Source organism: Pygoscelis adeliae, unplaced genomic scaffold, assembly GCF_000699105.1.
Source record: "Pygoscelis adeliae isolate BGI_AS28 unplaced genomic scaffold, ASM69910v1 Scaffold113, whole genome shotgun sequence".
In the NCBI taxonomy this organism is placed as follows: domain Eukaryota; kingdom Metazoa; phylum Chordata; class Aves; order Sphenisciformes; family Spheniscidae; genus Pygoscelis; species Pygoscelis adeliae.
Genome location: NW_008825108.1, coordinates 16503453 through 16517402, shown reverse-complemented (window position 1 = coordinate 16517402; position 13950 = coordinate 16503453). Strand labels below are relative to the sequence as shown.

Here is a 13950-nt window from a genome sequence, read left to right as displayed (position 1 = left end):
TGACTGATGTGTAAATGACACGTTGGACAACATGAGGAGAATATATGCTTGGATATAAACATAGGAACATTTTTATTTTTATAAGCAATAACTGTGCAAAGTATTTGAAAGTATGAACCTCAGAGAAATGCAATTAAATGCTGTTTGGGAAGGAAAATCAAAACTGAGTAGAAGACTTGGACGCTACGTTTGTCATCTTCATATTTCAATTATTCAATAGTTCACTTCATTAAAGGGCTCATTAAAGATATGAAGACCATCGGTGGTTACTGAGATGCTGTAATTCTATAAATGTTTTCCCCAGCAAGATACGTAGTTGTAAAAAACTGGTCTTTCTGATAAGCCTGTACTGGAAAGAGGAATGTTCAAAATAAGAAATATTTGCTTATTAATATCTTCTTAACATTTGTTGTGTAGCATATTTTACTTATTTACAGTATTTAGTATTGCTTACTCACTCTAAGGCCTACCTCTAAATTATTTGGATACATGATGGGTATTTCTAAACTGGTATATCAAGGATCCACTCCTGGGTCCCATCTCCTTCCTGCATGCTAGGGTAAGATCTTAGTGTGCATCATCTCCCCACTCACATTGTTTTCTGCTGAAGGGAAACCCAGTATGCAGGCAAGGAGGGAATCATGATGCCTTTCAATAGGGGCGAGTTCTGTGCGGTACAATATGGAATTCACCTGGTAATGTGTCCAATTAAATACTGTAGTCAGGATATTTCATATAATTGGTGTTATGCTAGTCAGCATTTTACAGTTCTCTTAGCAGTAAGAGTCATCATAAGCCTTGATCCTTGTAGAGTCACCTTGCTTTCATATGGATATGCATCCCAGGATGTTTCCAGCAGAGGGAATTCTAGATTTCCTTTGCACAAACACAAACACCAAACAGAGCAGCAGTCAGGGGTTAGTGCCCACTGGAATATCCAGAGGTAGGCTGGGATGGAAATGAATTCCCAGCTTGGAAAGTCAGTGCATCGTGATTCATAATCCCCCTATTCTGAAGATATCAGAAGTCTTACACCTGGAGAACTGAAACTAAATGGTCAATCTTTACTGTATGCCATTTCTAGCTTTCCTGACAAGAACTTAGTTTTGTAGTTTCTGCTAAGTAGATTATGGTGAGTTAATGGAAGTTGTTTTAGCCCTGATTTTAAAGCGAGCTGTTTTGAGAACAGCTGAGTCACACCTTCCCTTTCCTGCAGTCAAAACATGTAATTCCATTTCTGTACTCACAAAACTGAAGGGAGGTAAAAATCGAAGTACTTACCTCTTTTTGATGAGCATGTAATATGAGACAGTTAACCATTTTGTAAACACAAGAATGTAGAGCTTAGAAACCAAACCATTCCTGTGAAAAATAAATGAAATGCTCAGAGAGGGCTTTGTCTCTGTTCTCCTTCTGGAAGACTAACTTGGGATACAGATAACCTACTGTCACTTCTGAACTCAGTATTGCATAATAAAATCTGATAAATTATGTTGGCCTTATATTCTTCTATTGTCTACAGCTTTTCTCTGCCCTTTTTGGGCTTAAGAAATAGCCCACGCTGTGATGGACATGAGATAAAAAATCTACAGACATTTAGAGTGCTACTTTTCAATTCTTCAGATAGTATTTGGATTGCTTGATAGCTCACAGGACACCCAATTCACATTCAAGTTATTTTTCATTTTAGGGGAACACAAGCTTCACTTTATTCCAGCATTGATTGGCCCCTTCCTGGAAGTGACCTTGATCCCTCAGCCAGACCTGAGGAATGTAATGATTCCCATTTTCCACGACATGATGGACTGGGAGCAAAGGCGGAGTGGCAACTTTAAACAGGTACTGTATGTGAAGCTGTTTATAAAACAGGACTGAAATTCAAGCACTTCAGAGAGTGCTGGTCCCAACCATTCGTGGTTCAGGGTAGAGAAGGTAGCCACAACATTATACCTGTTGGAGAGGAATTACCAGGGTTTTCCCTTTTTACTCTCTGCAGGGGTAGTAAGATTCTCCGATTAATGCTATCATGTCAGTAATGTAAGATGAGGGATAAAATCCATGGCCTGCTGAAGTGAAGAACAAAACTTGAGTTGTCTTCAACAAGGCGGATTTTGTTGTTGTGGTTTTTCATCTCTGCTTTACAGCGGTACAGACAACTGGTTAGATAGGATTCAACTAGCTTCCCTTCCGGTTAGTATGAAAAAAGATCAGATGGTCCTTCTGAGGAATGTTCTTCTGTAAGGATCCAAGTATTCTTGCTGCTCAAACACCTTCTTAACGGGCTAGGAAGGAACGACCAAGTGTGCCATCTGCTCCCACAGCTCCCACTCAGTTCTTTCAGACTGCCTCAAACCATTTCTCATTGCCCTCTTTCCTGCTGCTTCAAACGAAGGAAAGCAGAAGTATCTGAATTACTCCCAGGCAATCATAATGCTTAGGGTGGGAGCTGTTATCTGAAACACAAAACAAACTATTAAGAACGGAGGAGGGCATGTGATGTAAGTAGGTAGCTTTTCACTATCAATATATAAGCTTATTGTTAAAAATCACCATAGAAGTGTTAACAAACAAGGAGTGAGAAGGAGAAAATCCACTTGTTCTGCTTCTCTGTTTTCAGCTTGGCTTTAAATGTAAATTGCAATAGATTTATTCTCTAATAAAATACCTTGACAACAGCTTAGTTTCTCTCCTAGATTTGTGGTTGCTGATATATTACTGCTAAAAAGGAGGTTTGAAATATTAACACACCGTGTGGCCTCACCTCTATCTTTTTTATAATCAATACACTTAAAAATATGCATTGAATTAGCCACCAGATATGTTCTGTAAGTTTCTTTGATAGCTAATAGGCAAATCCAGCAAGTTGGATTTCTAACCAAATACACTGGCAGGTAAGGAGGGTTGGGAAAGTAAGTCTGAGCCCCCAAGTGTTCTGAACAGTACAGATATTTATAAAAATCAATTTATAAAGAGTGGGGTGCAGGTCAGAAAAGATGATCTTTTTACTGAAGTCTAGGAAAATGGCTTGTGCTTACAGCCCTGCAGTGAGAATTCAGGCAATTTATTTGGGCTGTGTGCTTTTTGTCTGACTCCATAAATAGATAGCTGCCTTAGCAGCAGCAAATGCTACTCAGCCTGTAGTTTTAAAGTCACGTTGCTCAATTTAAATTAGCTCCCTCCCTCAAAAAAAAAAAAAAAAAAAAAAAAGCCAAAAAAAGAAAACCCCACAAACCTTGGGAATGATAACAGCTTCAAAGAGATGAAGTGACTTGTCATCAGATTTACATGACTGACCAATAATTCTAAGATATGCATTTAGCAAAGTCCCTTACATAAAAACAAATCTTCCCTCAATTTTCTCTAATCTCATTAAAGGAAAAAGAAGCTGCTTACACCACACTTATATGTTGCAGGTGGAAGCAAAACTGATTGACAAACTGGACAGCCTAATGTCGGAAGGTAAAGGTGACGAAACATACCGAGAGCTCTTCAACAGTATGTGAGTAGTATGTTTATCTTACGTTAATTCCTTGAGTTCAGTTGGTTGTATCAGATGCTAATGTCATTGTAGAGAAGTAATGCTTAAAACGGTTGTGAATCTCGTTTTTTTTTTTTTTTTTTTTTTTCCCCCTGAAAATCTGAGGAATAAAACAGTTTATGGTGTTGTATGGCATCGGTAAAGTCTGGCTGTGCTTCTTGCATACAGGTGCAATTGGGAAAGGCTAAATCTGTTATATCACAGAACATTCTCCTTCTCTACCTACTAATTTTAAAATCAGAAAAGCGAGAAATGCTTCATAATTGCATAGGGTGCAGGGAGAGCTCAAATGGAGCATTTTGAAAACAAGGCATGAGAATTCAACAAAAAACTGTTTAATAAGTAATTTTCTATTGCCAGAAACTTGTACTCATCTGTGCAATGTCACTTGTTGATTTCTTGATTGATGTATACAATTTTATTTATTCTGATAAGAATATTTCTTATTTTCTTTTATAAACTAGTTGTTAAGCTTTTAGTGTATTTTAGTAAATGACATATCACTGAAATGTAATAGGAAAAGCTAATAATAATGGTGAAGTCCCTAAGGTTGCCTGTAAGTTTTCCCATTGACTGAAATAAATGATTGTCACAGAGTACAGGTACAAAAAAACTAACTGAACTCTGTCTCTGTTGTTCCTCAGAACTCAGTTCCACCTAAGTGGAAGATTTCACTTATTTCTGGTGTGTTTAGTAGGAAATGAATTGTTCCTCTTCAGGATTCCAAGCTGTGTACTCTTCAGTACTATTAAACACCTGAGCTTTTTCTGTTTATATGGCTTCTTAACCATTCCTTCTTCTTTAAGTATTAGTTTTAGCTCTGTTGTCTTTGCTTAAGTAACAACATTCAGATCTCAGTGTCCGTGAACAGCAAACATAAAAATCTGTAATTGTACTGAGTTGAAAAAGATAAGAGTTCCTAAATGTTTGTCATGTACAGAAGCAAAAGTGGGTAGAGAGATTAGGCAGAATATTATGGAAATGGATGAATAATAGTAAACAACAGTACAGTATGCTAAAACAGAACTTTCTTGTAATTATTAATGAATTTTTTCATAATCTGAGTAAAGATAATAAAAGGTAAGCTAATTTCAGTATCTTAGTAACACAGTATTCTAACTTCAAAATTAAGTCATTAAGGGAAAAGCTCTAATTATAAAATGAAGTCTGAATGCATTCTCATGTGCAAAAAACATCAGGATGTCTGTCACTGAAATAACTTAAAATTCTATAAGTTTGAAATATAGTTCCTAATTTTTTTTACGGTTTTGAGTTAGATTTAAACTGGGGGATGTTAAACAAGATACAGTGAAAGATGGTGAGAGCCTTTTATAAATCTAAATGCTGAAGACATAGTCATAGTAATTTAAATTGCAAAATGTCTCACAGTATCAGTATACTTGTTGTTTCTGTTCTGGTATAACAGAAGTTAAAACTAAACTCTTTGGGAAATTTCAGAGTAACTGCTCAAGTTCACTTCCAGCTTAAGAAAAAACAGTATTTATGATTAGTTTTTTATCTGAGTTTGATTTGACTCCATACATTAACACCTCTTAAGAGGAGAGCTTGCAGAAGATACTAATCTAAAATGGAGGGTGACATAGTATTCTAGGGTATGTGAAGGAAAATGATTAAAATCAGATGGACAGTTTAGGGAGCTGAATCGAAGGGACAGGGTCAGATAGCCTATGATTTCTTTCTTTTATTTCTTCCATGGGTAATTTAAACTAAGCAATATTAGAGTGTCTTTAGACAGTGCAAGAACGCAGACTTGTTTAGACTGAAGTGACAGAGACGTGGTATGTACCCAAGGATTGTGAAACAGTAATATAGTTTTGCAGCGAGCAGTGCTTTTGTTGTCTTTAATGAAAGCAAATGTTATAATACTACCTGATCTTTCTGAAGATTCAGCATGGTTGGTTTTGATAGGTACAGTTGGGAGCCAAGGGGATGCACACACCTACTTTGGATACAGTCTAGTAACTGCAGCGGGTGTGACACTTTCAGGTTTTGTCATGCTTTTTGTTTATTTTGTCTGAATCGGAAAATGAATTTAAATCTCTCAACTTCCACATTAACTGCTTTTTTTCCAGAGACAATCACTGCATCTTTCCTTTGAACATCTTCTATTTTCAAGGACAAATTATAAGCATCTCTGGACATACTGAAAATATTATGTGCTTAAAATTCACTGCTTATAATGGAATTATCATTATCAAATGAAAAGACATAGTGAAAGTAGGGGGGAGATGACTGCTGTTTGTTTTGAATCAATGTCTTTCTAGGGATTTGATTGTGACCACTCAGTGATTAGCTCCTTATGTCATTTGAAGAGCTTGCAAAGCATAGAGTAGTGAACATTTTGCTATCATGAGAAATTAGATGTTGTAATTGCTACCCAGTGTAATCGTGGTATGAAAGGTGTCCTGATCTACATTTACACTGTAACACTGCAATTGAATTCCTGAGTTAATTAGCACAGGGAGAAGAATGATTTCACTTTATTAAACAGTTGGTGGTTAGAACAGAATCGTTGGAAGCCAAGGGATATACTCAAGTAGCTCTTTCGTTTTGAATCCGATGGATGCTGCCGGTTTATTCCTTCTGTAGCTGTATTCCAGTTTGGCCTAACACAAGCCATTTCAGGTTTGGAGTTTAGGTGGCCACATTATCAAAGCACAAAACCTGGGCTAGTGAGCTCCACTGGGGGCCTGACGACGAGGCTTCTCTTTGAAGAAATTGGAGCTGACATTCCAGCTGAGCAGGCATTTAATACCGAGCTCTGCCAGTTTGTGGGTGATTTCTCTAGCCATGAAGCTATTACATAAAAAATGATGACGGGCTACCTCTCCCGTGCTGTCTTCAGTCTTCTTAATTTCTTCCCTCAATTGCATGACTAAATTCAGCACTGCCCAGTCCATTAGACTCTGTCTGGACTGAGTCTTTCAGAGCCCTTCTGAATATTTTTGTGGGGTTTGGGTAGCTCCTCAGTGATCTCTGAACTTTTGCCGCAAAGTTTGACTTTGACCCTTCTGACTAGATGAAGGAACCTCTGGCTATAGTGAGGTACCTGGAGGACTTTGTACTCCAAAATAGATATCCAGATCTTTTAGGGCACCTCTAGGATTAGATGCCTGTGGGTTAGTGGTCTGAATAACTCTCTGGCTTAGACATAAAAAATCCACTTACTACATGATCGAGCTAGCCTGAACATGGTTCTAAGCCTGGTGTTCATCCCTGGAGAGCTCTGATCCTCTGGGTCCCCACTCCACTCTCTTATTCTTGCGAACCCAAGATTAAAAAAAAAAACAAACAAAACAAAAACCCGTAACTAGATGTTAGGCTCTAGTAGCATGGATAAGGCAGAAGCATTTTCATTGTTCCTCTGTGTTTATCCCCCTTAGTCTTTGTAGAACATAGCATCTTGGCTATGCTTTGGGACCTGTAAGTAACAGGAATTTAATTCTATGTAGATATAGCCATGAGGAAGCCAAGGGATATATCTGAGTAGCTCTTTCATTCTGAGTGTTTGTTCTGTGCATTGTGGTGAAAGATGATTCTGTGTATGGTGGAGAGGGGGAGGCATGCATCAGAAGGCAAGTCAGAAAATTGTTCAGCTGACGACGTTGATGTCAGTTTGAATAAGTACTTTGAATGTATCTACACAAGCCATTTGTAGAAATTGTATATTTATAATGAATATGCCAATACATTTATAAAGAACATGCATAAGTCAAACACAGATGAAAACCATCTGTTTTAAAAGAGAAGTCAGACTGTTTTTCTGCTGTTTTTCTGCAGGAACTGTAGGTAATTATTTTGATGAATTTAGGTTGAAATGTTCCTGTTTAACACAGAGCTGAAAGGCAATAGAAAGGAAAAATCAGTGCAGTAATCAGTGCTTAATAATGTAACAGGGTCTACTCTAATTTCTTGTTAGGCACAAAAACTTGTATTGAAAGGAACATAAGGGGTTTAAAAGCGAATTAAGTTAGCCTGTGTATTCTGTTTGGAAAGCGGAGATGCCAGATTAGTGCTTCAGCCTCTTCTGGTTAAGGATGGCCTCGTCATCTGTCTCTGCTAGCAATGACAGGTAGCCAGTCTCTGAATGTGAAGGAAAGACATCTGATTGCCTCCTAAAGAGAAGTGAGTCTAAGATCGATATAAGGGTGCAGAATGAAGATCAATGTTTCCTCCTCGCTTCCAGCAGAGCACAGCTTCATTTAGGTCGAATTAGTTTGGAGAATTGCGTCTGTGACATCCCCCTGTATGTAAGGAGCTGAACAGAGTTGGAGTGTATAGCTAGTGCAGTTGGCATGTAGGAGTTATTGGGCGCTGTTATACGTTTGGTGAAATTTGGACGTAGGAGTTTTATGGGACTGAACAAGCTCAGTATAGATGAAGGTCAGTGGAGCTGACAGCTTGCCCGCTGCAGACAGAAGGTTCGGAGATGCTATTAACTACTCTCTAAAAAGCTCTGAGTATGTGGATGTGGCAATTTTCAGAGACTTCCAAGTAAACCTTACCTGAGTGCATTTTCAGGGAGACTGCTAAAATATCTCCATGGACATGTCATCCATCTGAAGTCCTACACCAGAGCATAAAAGTAACACAACTCTGCAGATAAATATTTCCTTGTTCATTCTCAGAGAGGAAATGTTGGAAATTCATGCCCAAATTATTAATATTTTATAAACTTACGCAGTGAAAATCAGAGGCCTGTAACAGAAAGAAATATTAAGTATCGTTTTACTGACAGCTCCACTTACAACACCATTTTGAAATCTTTTCACTTCAATGTGTAATCTGCATTTACATTAGTGTAAGAACACAACAGTTTTTAATGAAGAATCTTACGACAATTTAAGCTAACGGAATTTTCCATGTGCATGATAGTATGTTTTCAGAAGGAAATATTAAGTGAAGAGGGGGAATAATCTTATTAAAATCCCTTCCTCATTCTTAAATTTCACGTGGACTGAAATATTAGGGAGGAGAGGAGAGGAGGAAAAATCTTTGTTAAAAAAGTTGAGGTCCGATTGAGAAGGTACATTGAGTTGATAAATATTCTTTTCCAGGTACATCTTTAAACTCCCCATATTCTGATGTATCAGCATGAGATTAACATATAAATTTTATGTAAGAGTTCTGTTAAGTCTTTGGAATATTAATATATTCTGAAAATTAGGTATTTGATATATTTTAACCTGATGCAGCTAATATAAAAATCGTTTGTTTTGTCAATGCTTCCTGGACTAGAATTCCACTTTTTGGTCCTTATCCTAGGTAAGACATTGTTTGCAAATTGTGCTTCTTGGGAGGGTGTTTGTAAAAGAAAACCTAACTATCGAAGATGTTGCTAAGGTATTAAGGTACTGATAAAAGCAGAGTGGTTGTCATAGTGACAGTTAAAAATAAACGGTGAAGTTGTTCTGGCTTCTTCTTTTTTTTCAGTCTACTGAAGAAAATTGAGCGGGAAACATGGAGGGAAAGTGGTGTTTCATTAATTGCCACCGTGACTCGCCTCATGGAGAGGTTATTGGACTACAGGTGAGTGATTATCACAATTTATAAGTAGGGTTGTCATCTTCAAAATATTAGGAGGCAAATATGGTGATCTTGCACAAACGGTGAGTGCACATGGACACATCAACTGTACATGCTCAGGATCTTTGACAGCAGCTGCTTAGTCAACAGGAAAATGAGACGAGCTGGCTGAAAACCAACCAAGTAGCCTCCCCATGGTATGAAAATCCAGTGGCTTGCAGGAGTTTCCTATCAAGGAATATAGGAACTTTTGGTAGTAGGTTAGTGACTCAAGTCTGTCTGAAGATGCAGAGCTCAATACTAATCACCTGACAGTTGTTTTACAGAATATGTAAAATTCTTATCACTATGTCAATCATGCTTAGTTATAGTGTCAGCCAGCACAGTAAGTATGAATACAAAGATATGATCTCTGGGTGAGAAGCTCGCATCTGACTGTACCACCTGAACAAAGGAGAGGGAAATAAGAGACGGATACTCCCTTTTAGGAGTGGGAGACTAAGAGGGATTTTCTCAGTCACTTGTGAAGTCCGTGTAGAAACTTCAGGTTTCAGCTTAGTCCTCCTTATTGCCATCAGTGGTAGCACTTTGTAGAGCTTAAGTGTTAGTTTTTTCCCCGATTCCATGGGGGACACATGGTAAGACCTGGTACTCCACTTGCTTTCCTCACTGATAGTTTGAAAGGAAGGCTATTTTGTCAACAAAGAGACTGAACTCTTAATTTCTAGAAGCCTGGAAGTGCTATTTCTCTTCAGGGACTGGTTGGATTACAACCTCCAGGGCTCTCAATCCAACATCATTCAAAACAATTGTGCACAGTGGTGGTTATGGGAGTATTTGGGACAATTGTTTAGCTCATGTATGCAAGAATGTTTTAAAACTACGTTAAATTTCTTTTAGTGACTGCATAGTGATGTCTGCCTGTTATTTTTTTACTCCAGTATGGTTATACTGACACTCTTTTTCCCTTTGTCATAATCAAAATCTGTGTGGTTCCATTTTAACTTCTGACTTGGCGGTCAGATCTATTGCCTCCCCAAACAATAAATGATACTAATTATAAAGTGGTACTGAGGAAAATTTGGTGGATCTTGGAGCATTTTACAGAGGAGGTCAGTGTCATTCTGTTTTTTCACAGAGGAGGAACTAATGCTGAAATTCCATGACCAATTTAGATGTACACTGTCTCTGAAGAAAGCAGACTCATCCCTGCTCATTCCCTCATTCACATCACCCTCTTCCTTGTGCCAACACAAGTGTTTGTGCTGCACTTTGGTGATCTGACTGACGTGGTCTAAAACTAACCCAGCAAAAGATGCTACCTAACCTGTATCTCTTCCTGAGGTTTGTGCAGGCAGCAGTGCAGGACTGGGAATGAGTTCCTGAGAGCAGGAGGGAGCGGGACTGCCTCTTCTGGCAGACATGCTGGTTTTTACTGGCATGATTTGAGCACAAGGTGTGAAGAAACCAAATGATCTCCAGCAGTCACCTAGCAAATCAATGACAGAGCCAGAAAAAAACATTGAGTTTCTTGATGATTGAGGTATTCCATGTCCTAGAAAAGGAGGCATGAAATCCCTTACGCACCTGGGTCAGCTGTTCACCCAAATGCCTTTGGGTTGCATCATTTCAGTCAGCTTGCTGAGTCAAATATGTCCGTTTTCTGAGGTGTGCTTCACTATAAGAGGATAAACGTCATTCCTTTTGACTTTCATTACTTTCTGTTTTAGGGACTGCATGAAAATGGGAGAAGTGGATGGCAAAAAGATTGGCTGCACTGTTAGCCTTTTGGTTTGTATAATACTTTTTCTTTCCCTTTTCGATTTCAGTTGAGCATTTTCTAGTATACAGCCACACATTTGAACAGGAGGTACCTTGCTTCTCGATGCAGTTTGAGTGGAAGTTGACAGAATGATACTGCACTTAGGATCACTGATTTTTTTTTTCAGGGTGAAATTGATACAGTGGGGAGTTAGTCTTCCTTGGCATTTTATAGTTGGGCTCTGAGAGATCTGTAATACTGCTTTATTCAGTTTTCAGTCTTTTCCTACTGGATAAACTTCACCAAAGTATTTTCCAAGTTTAATTGGTCTCTGAGTCATAGAAATAAACAAGCCTTTCCTCCTTCCCCAAACTCAACAAAACTTACATGATTTCTTCTGTTTCCTTTCTTCCCCAATAACTGATGCAAGTTGATTCTTACGACATATAATATGGGATATCTTCTGAAGACTGCAGGCTGTCTATTCTCTTCCCAATAGAAGAGCCAGAAATGCTGCTCAGGACCTCCTCTTGTCATGTTATCATCATTACAACAAACCAACAGTGCAAATTCGTAGTATGAAAAAGATTTCATTTTTGTTTACAAGATGTATTTTGGTTCTAGGCCAGTTTCCACTGACAAGTTTGTTGACTTCCGTTAACCTTGGAAAGTTTCCATTTTCATGGTGAATGTTTTGGAAAGCTATATTTTTAGCCAGGGGAAAAAACAGAATAAGCTGACTTGTAATTCTGCATTTTTGACGTCAGTGAAACAATTTGGTATCACTTCTAAGTAGTGGTTATACATAAGAGAATAAAGGATTTCTTCAGTAGGAAAATAGTGCTCTCTAAATAGGGATGATGTTTACTACGTAGCCGTAGAGCAGCTGGCTTTCTGTCAGAATATCTGCCATGATCTGAATTCTGTAAAGCACCTGGATTATTTTCATCCTATCACTAAGGAGTTTTTAAACTATTATTAGCAAATCATCCAAGATTTGCACAAAAAGAAAATTCAAGTATTTAAAACCCCCAAAACTCCGTAGTACTTTTTAATGGGATTTTCAATGACTTGTACAGGCTAAGTTGGATTTCATATCCTAATAATTTTCAGACAAACTTTAATACTGTTTGCACACCAGAGAAACGACAAAGGCTAAATTTTGAAAAGGAAATTTCAATTACAGAAGTAGCACACAAATTTTAAGACATTTGCTTGCCCATGTGATGGATGAACTGGTTGTCATCGCAAAAGATGTTTCATGCAACAAGTAATTAGAGGAATGTATAATGTTAAAATTATTTGAAGTCCAGAGGAGGAAGCAGTATTTCATTTTTCACCACTACTTTGAAGGTATTCTGACTTCCAAAGATAAGACGTTGGCATGAAAAGAGAATTTTTACATTGTTTTGCCATAGAGGTATATGCTGTTCTTCCAGAAAATAGAATTGTCCAAGTTAACCAAGTTATCAAATTAACTGGAATTATGCCACATCATGAAATATGCAGAAGGGGAGGTATGCACCAGCAGCGACAACTTAGATGAAAGGAGAAGGTAGGAAGTTTTTTCCTACTCTCCCCACCCTCTGGATCATCTGGAGTAGGTTTCACATTAGTAATGCTTGTTTGGAAAAGCTGGTTTAAGAGGTGTCTAATGGAGTTAGTTCCTTATGTGTAAGAATCACCTAACTCCAATTTAAAGTTGAATTTCTAAGGAAAGAACTCAGTCATCACAGAGTTGTACAAAAGCATTGAAAGTGTACTGAATAACTTTTGGTAACACACTGAGGAGTTTTTCTCAGGCATCTCTGGTACTCATTGGGGTTTGATATTTAACTGATATTTCAGGTTCTATTAATTTAAAATTATATCTTCTTTTTAGAAAGAAGACGTTTTCCTGTGGTGCTCTATGCTGGCATATGACATCATGTCGTTTAAGCAGAACATGTCCACATTGCCTGTTTGAATATCGTTTTAGAGCTGTTTTTTTCTTAGGAAAAAAAGTCTTTATTAATTAGGGAAGTCTACTTTTTACATCATGTCCCCTTTTGAAGACTACATCTGTTATATTTTACATCTTGAAGTAGTTTGTTGAAAAATCACACGGCACCTTTATTAGCACGATGTATTTTTTGAGCTGTGACTGGGTTGTCTTGCTCTGGTGTGCCTTACAGACCAGCTGGACATTGTCAGAGCTGAGCTTCGGAGCAGAACCAGTTGATTTGTATAGTTTAGACTTTTGACAAGTACTGGAGCCTTTAGTGCTTAGGGGTAAGAGCCAAGGAGTCCAGTACTGCAGTTCAGTGCCGTATTTTGTCTTAATCTTTATGCTTTATTGCTCGCAATTCTGTATTGTAGATTATGCTTTTTTTCAGACAGGTAAATATGAACATACAAACAGATATGTTTTCATTTTCTCTTCTAAAGAGAAGCATCTGTTCCTGATCTACACCTCGTGGGAGGAAAAGAGAAGTCTTTAGATTATAAAGGCAGATGGTAGCCTAAAGGGGGCATGTCATTACAGAGCTATTGATATGTAGTCATTTTCTCAAGTCAGTTAAAAAAATACTTTCTCTATAAAGTTTTTGTTTTGATATTTTCATAATGTTCCTCCCACCTTTCTCTATAATAATAATAATAATAACAACTCAATTTAGGAAACAGTGGCACAGAATAAGAATACTGTACAATAGGGGAAAAATTTTGGCCACTCGCTTAGAGTTCAAAATAGCAAGTGATTTGAATAATAGAACAGAAATTGTTAATTGCTAGTGAGGATCAGTGCTAGATTCTTCTATCCTATAAATTTTTATTAGCCAAAGCAGATTATCCTGAACATTAAGTATGGCTATCTAGCTGCATGTCCATGTAGGGTTGTGCACCTCTCCCTCTAACTTCTTCATTTTTAGGGCTTGAAAATAAATAATGAATGTTTTGAACTAAGAGTTTTGATTTGCATTCCATATTTTATCCATGTAACAACAAAGCAGTTATACATCCAGAAATCTTTAGCCACTTCTAGAAATTTTGTCCTGGATATCACTTTAGAGTGCAACTTTGTATTTCAATCTGTGCATCAGTTACCAGTTCCCAGCATCAGTTA

The 13950-nt window shown here is 37.7% G+C and overlaps 1 protein-coding gene across 1 annotated transcript in view; it reads left to right on the top strand.

The window, feature by feature from the left end:
• DOCK4 (dedicator of cytokinesis 4) overlaps positions 1–13950 on the top strand; it is a 167659-nt gene that overhangs the window by 120282 nt on the left and 33427 nt on the right. Inside the window, exons 31-35 of the mRNA XM_009327700.1 lie at positions 1691–1839; positions 3414–3499; positions 8798–8824; positions 8993–9088; positions 10816–10876. Of these exons, the coding sequence (XP_009325975.1) occupies positions 1691–1839; positions 3414–3499; positions 8798–8824; positions 8993–9088; positions 10816–10876 (419 nt within the window). The remainder of the gene's footprint in view (positions 1–1690; positions 1840–3413; positions 3500–8797; positions 8825–8992; positions 9089–10815; positions 10877–13950) is intronic.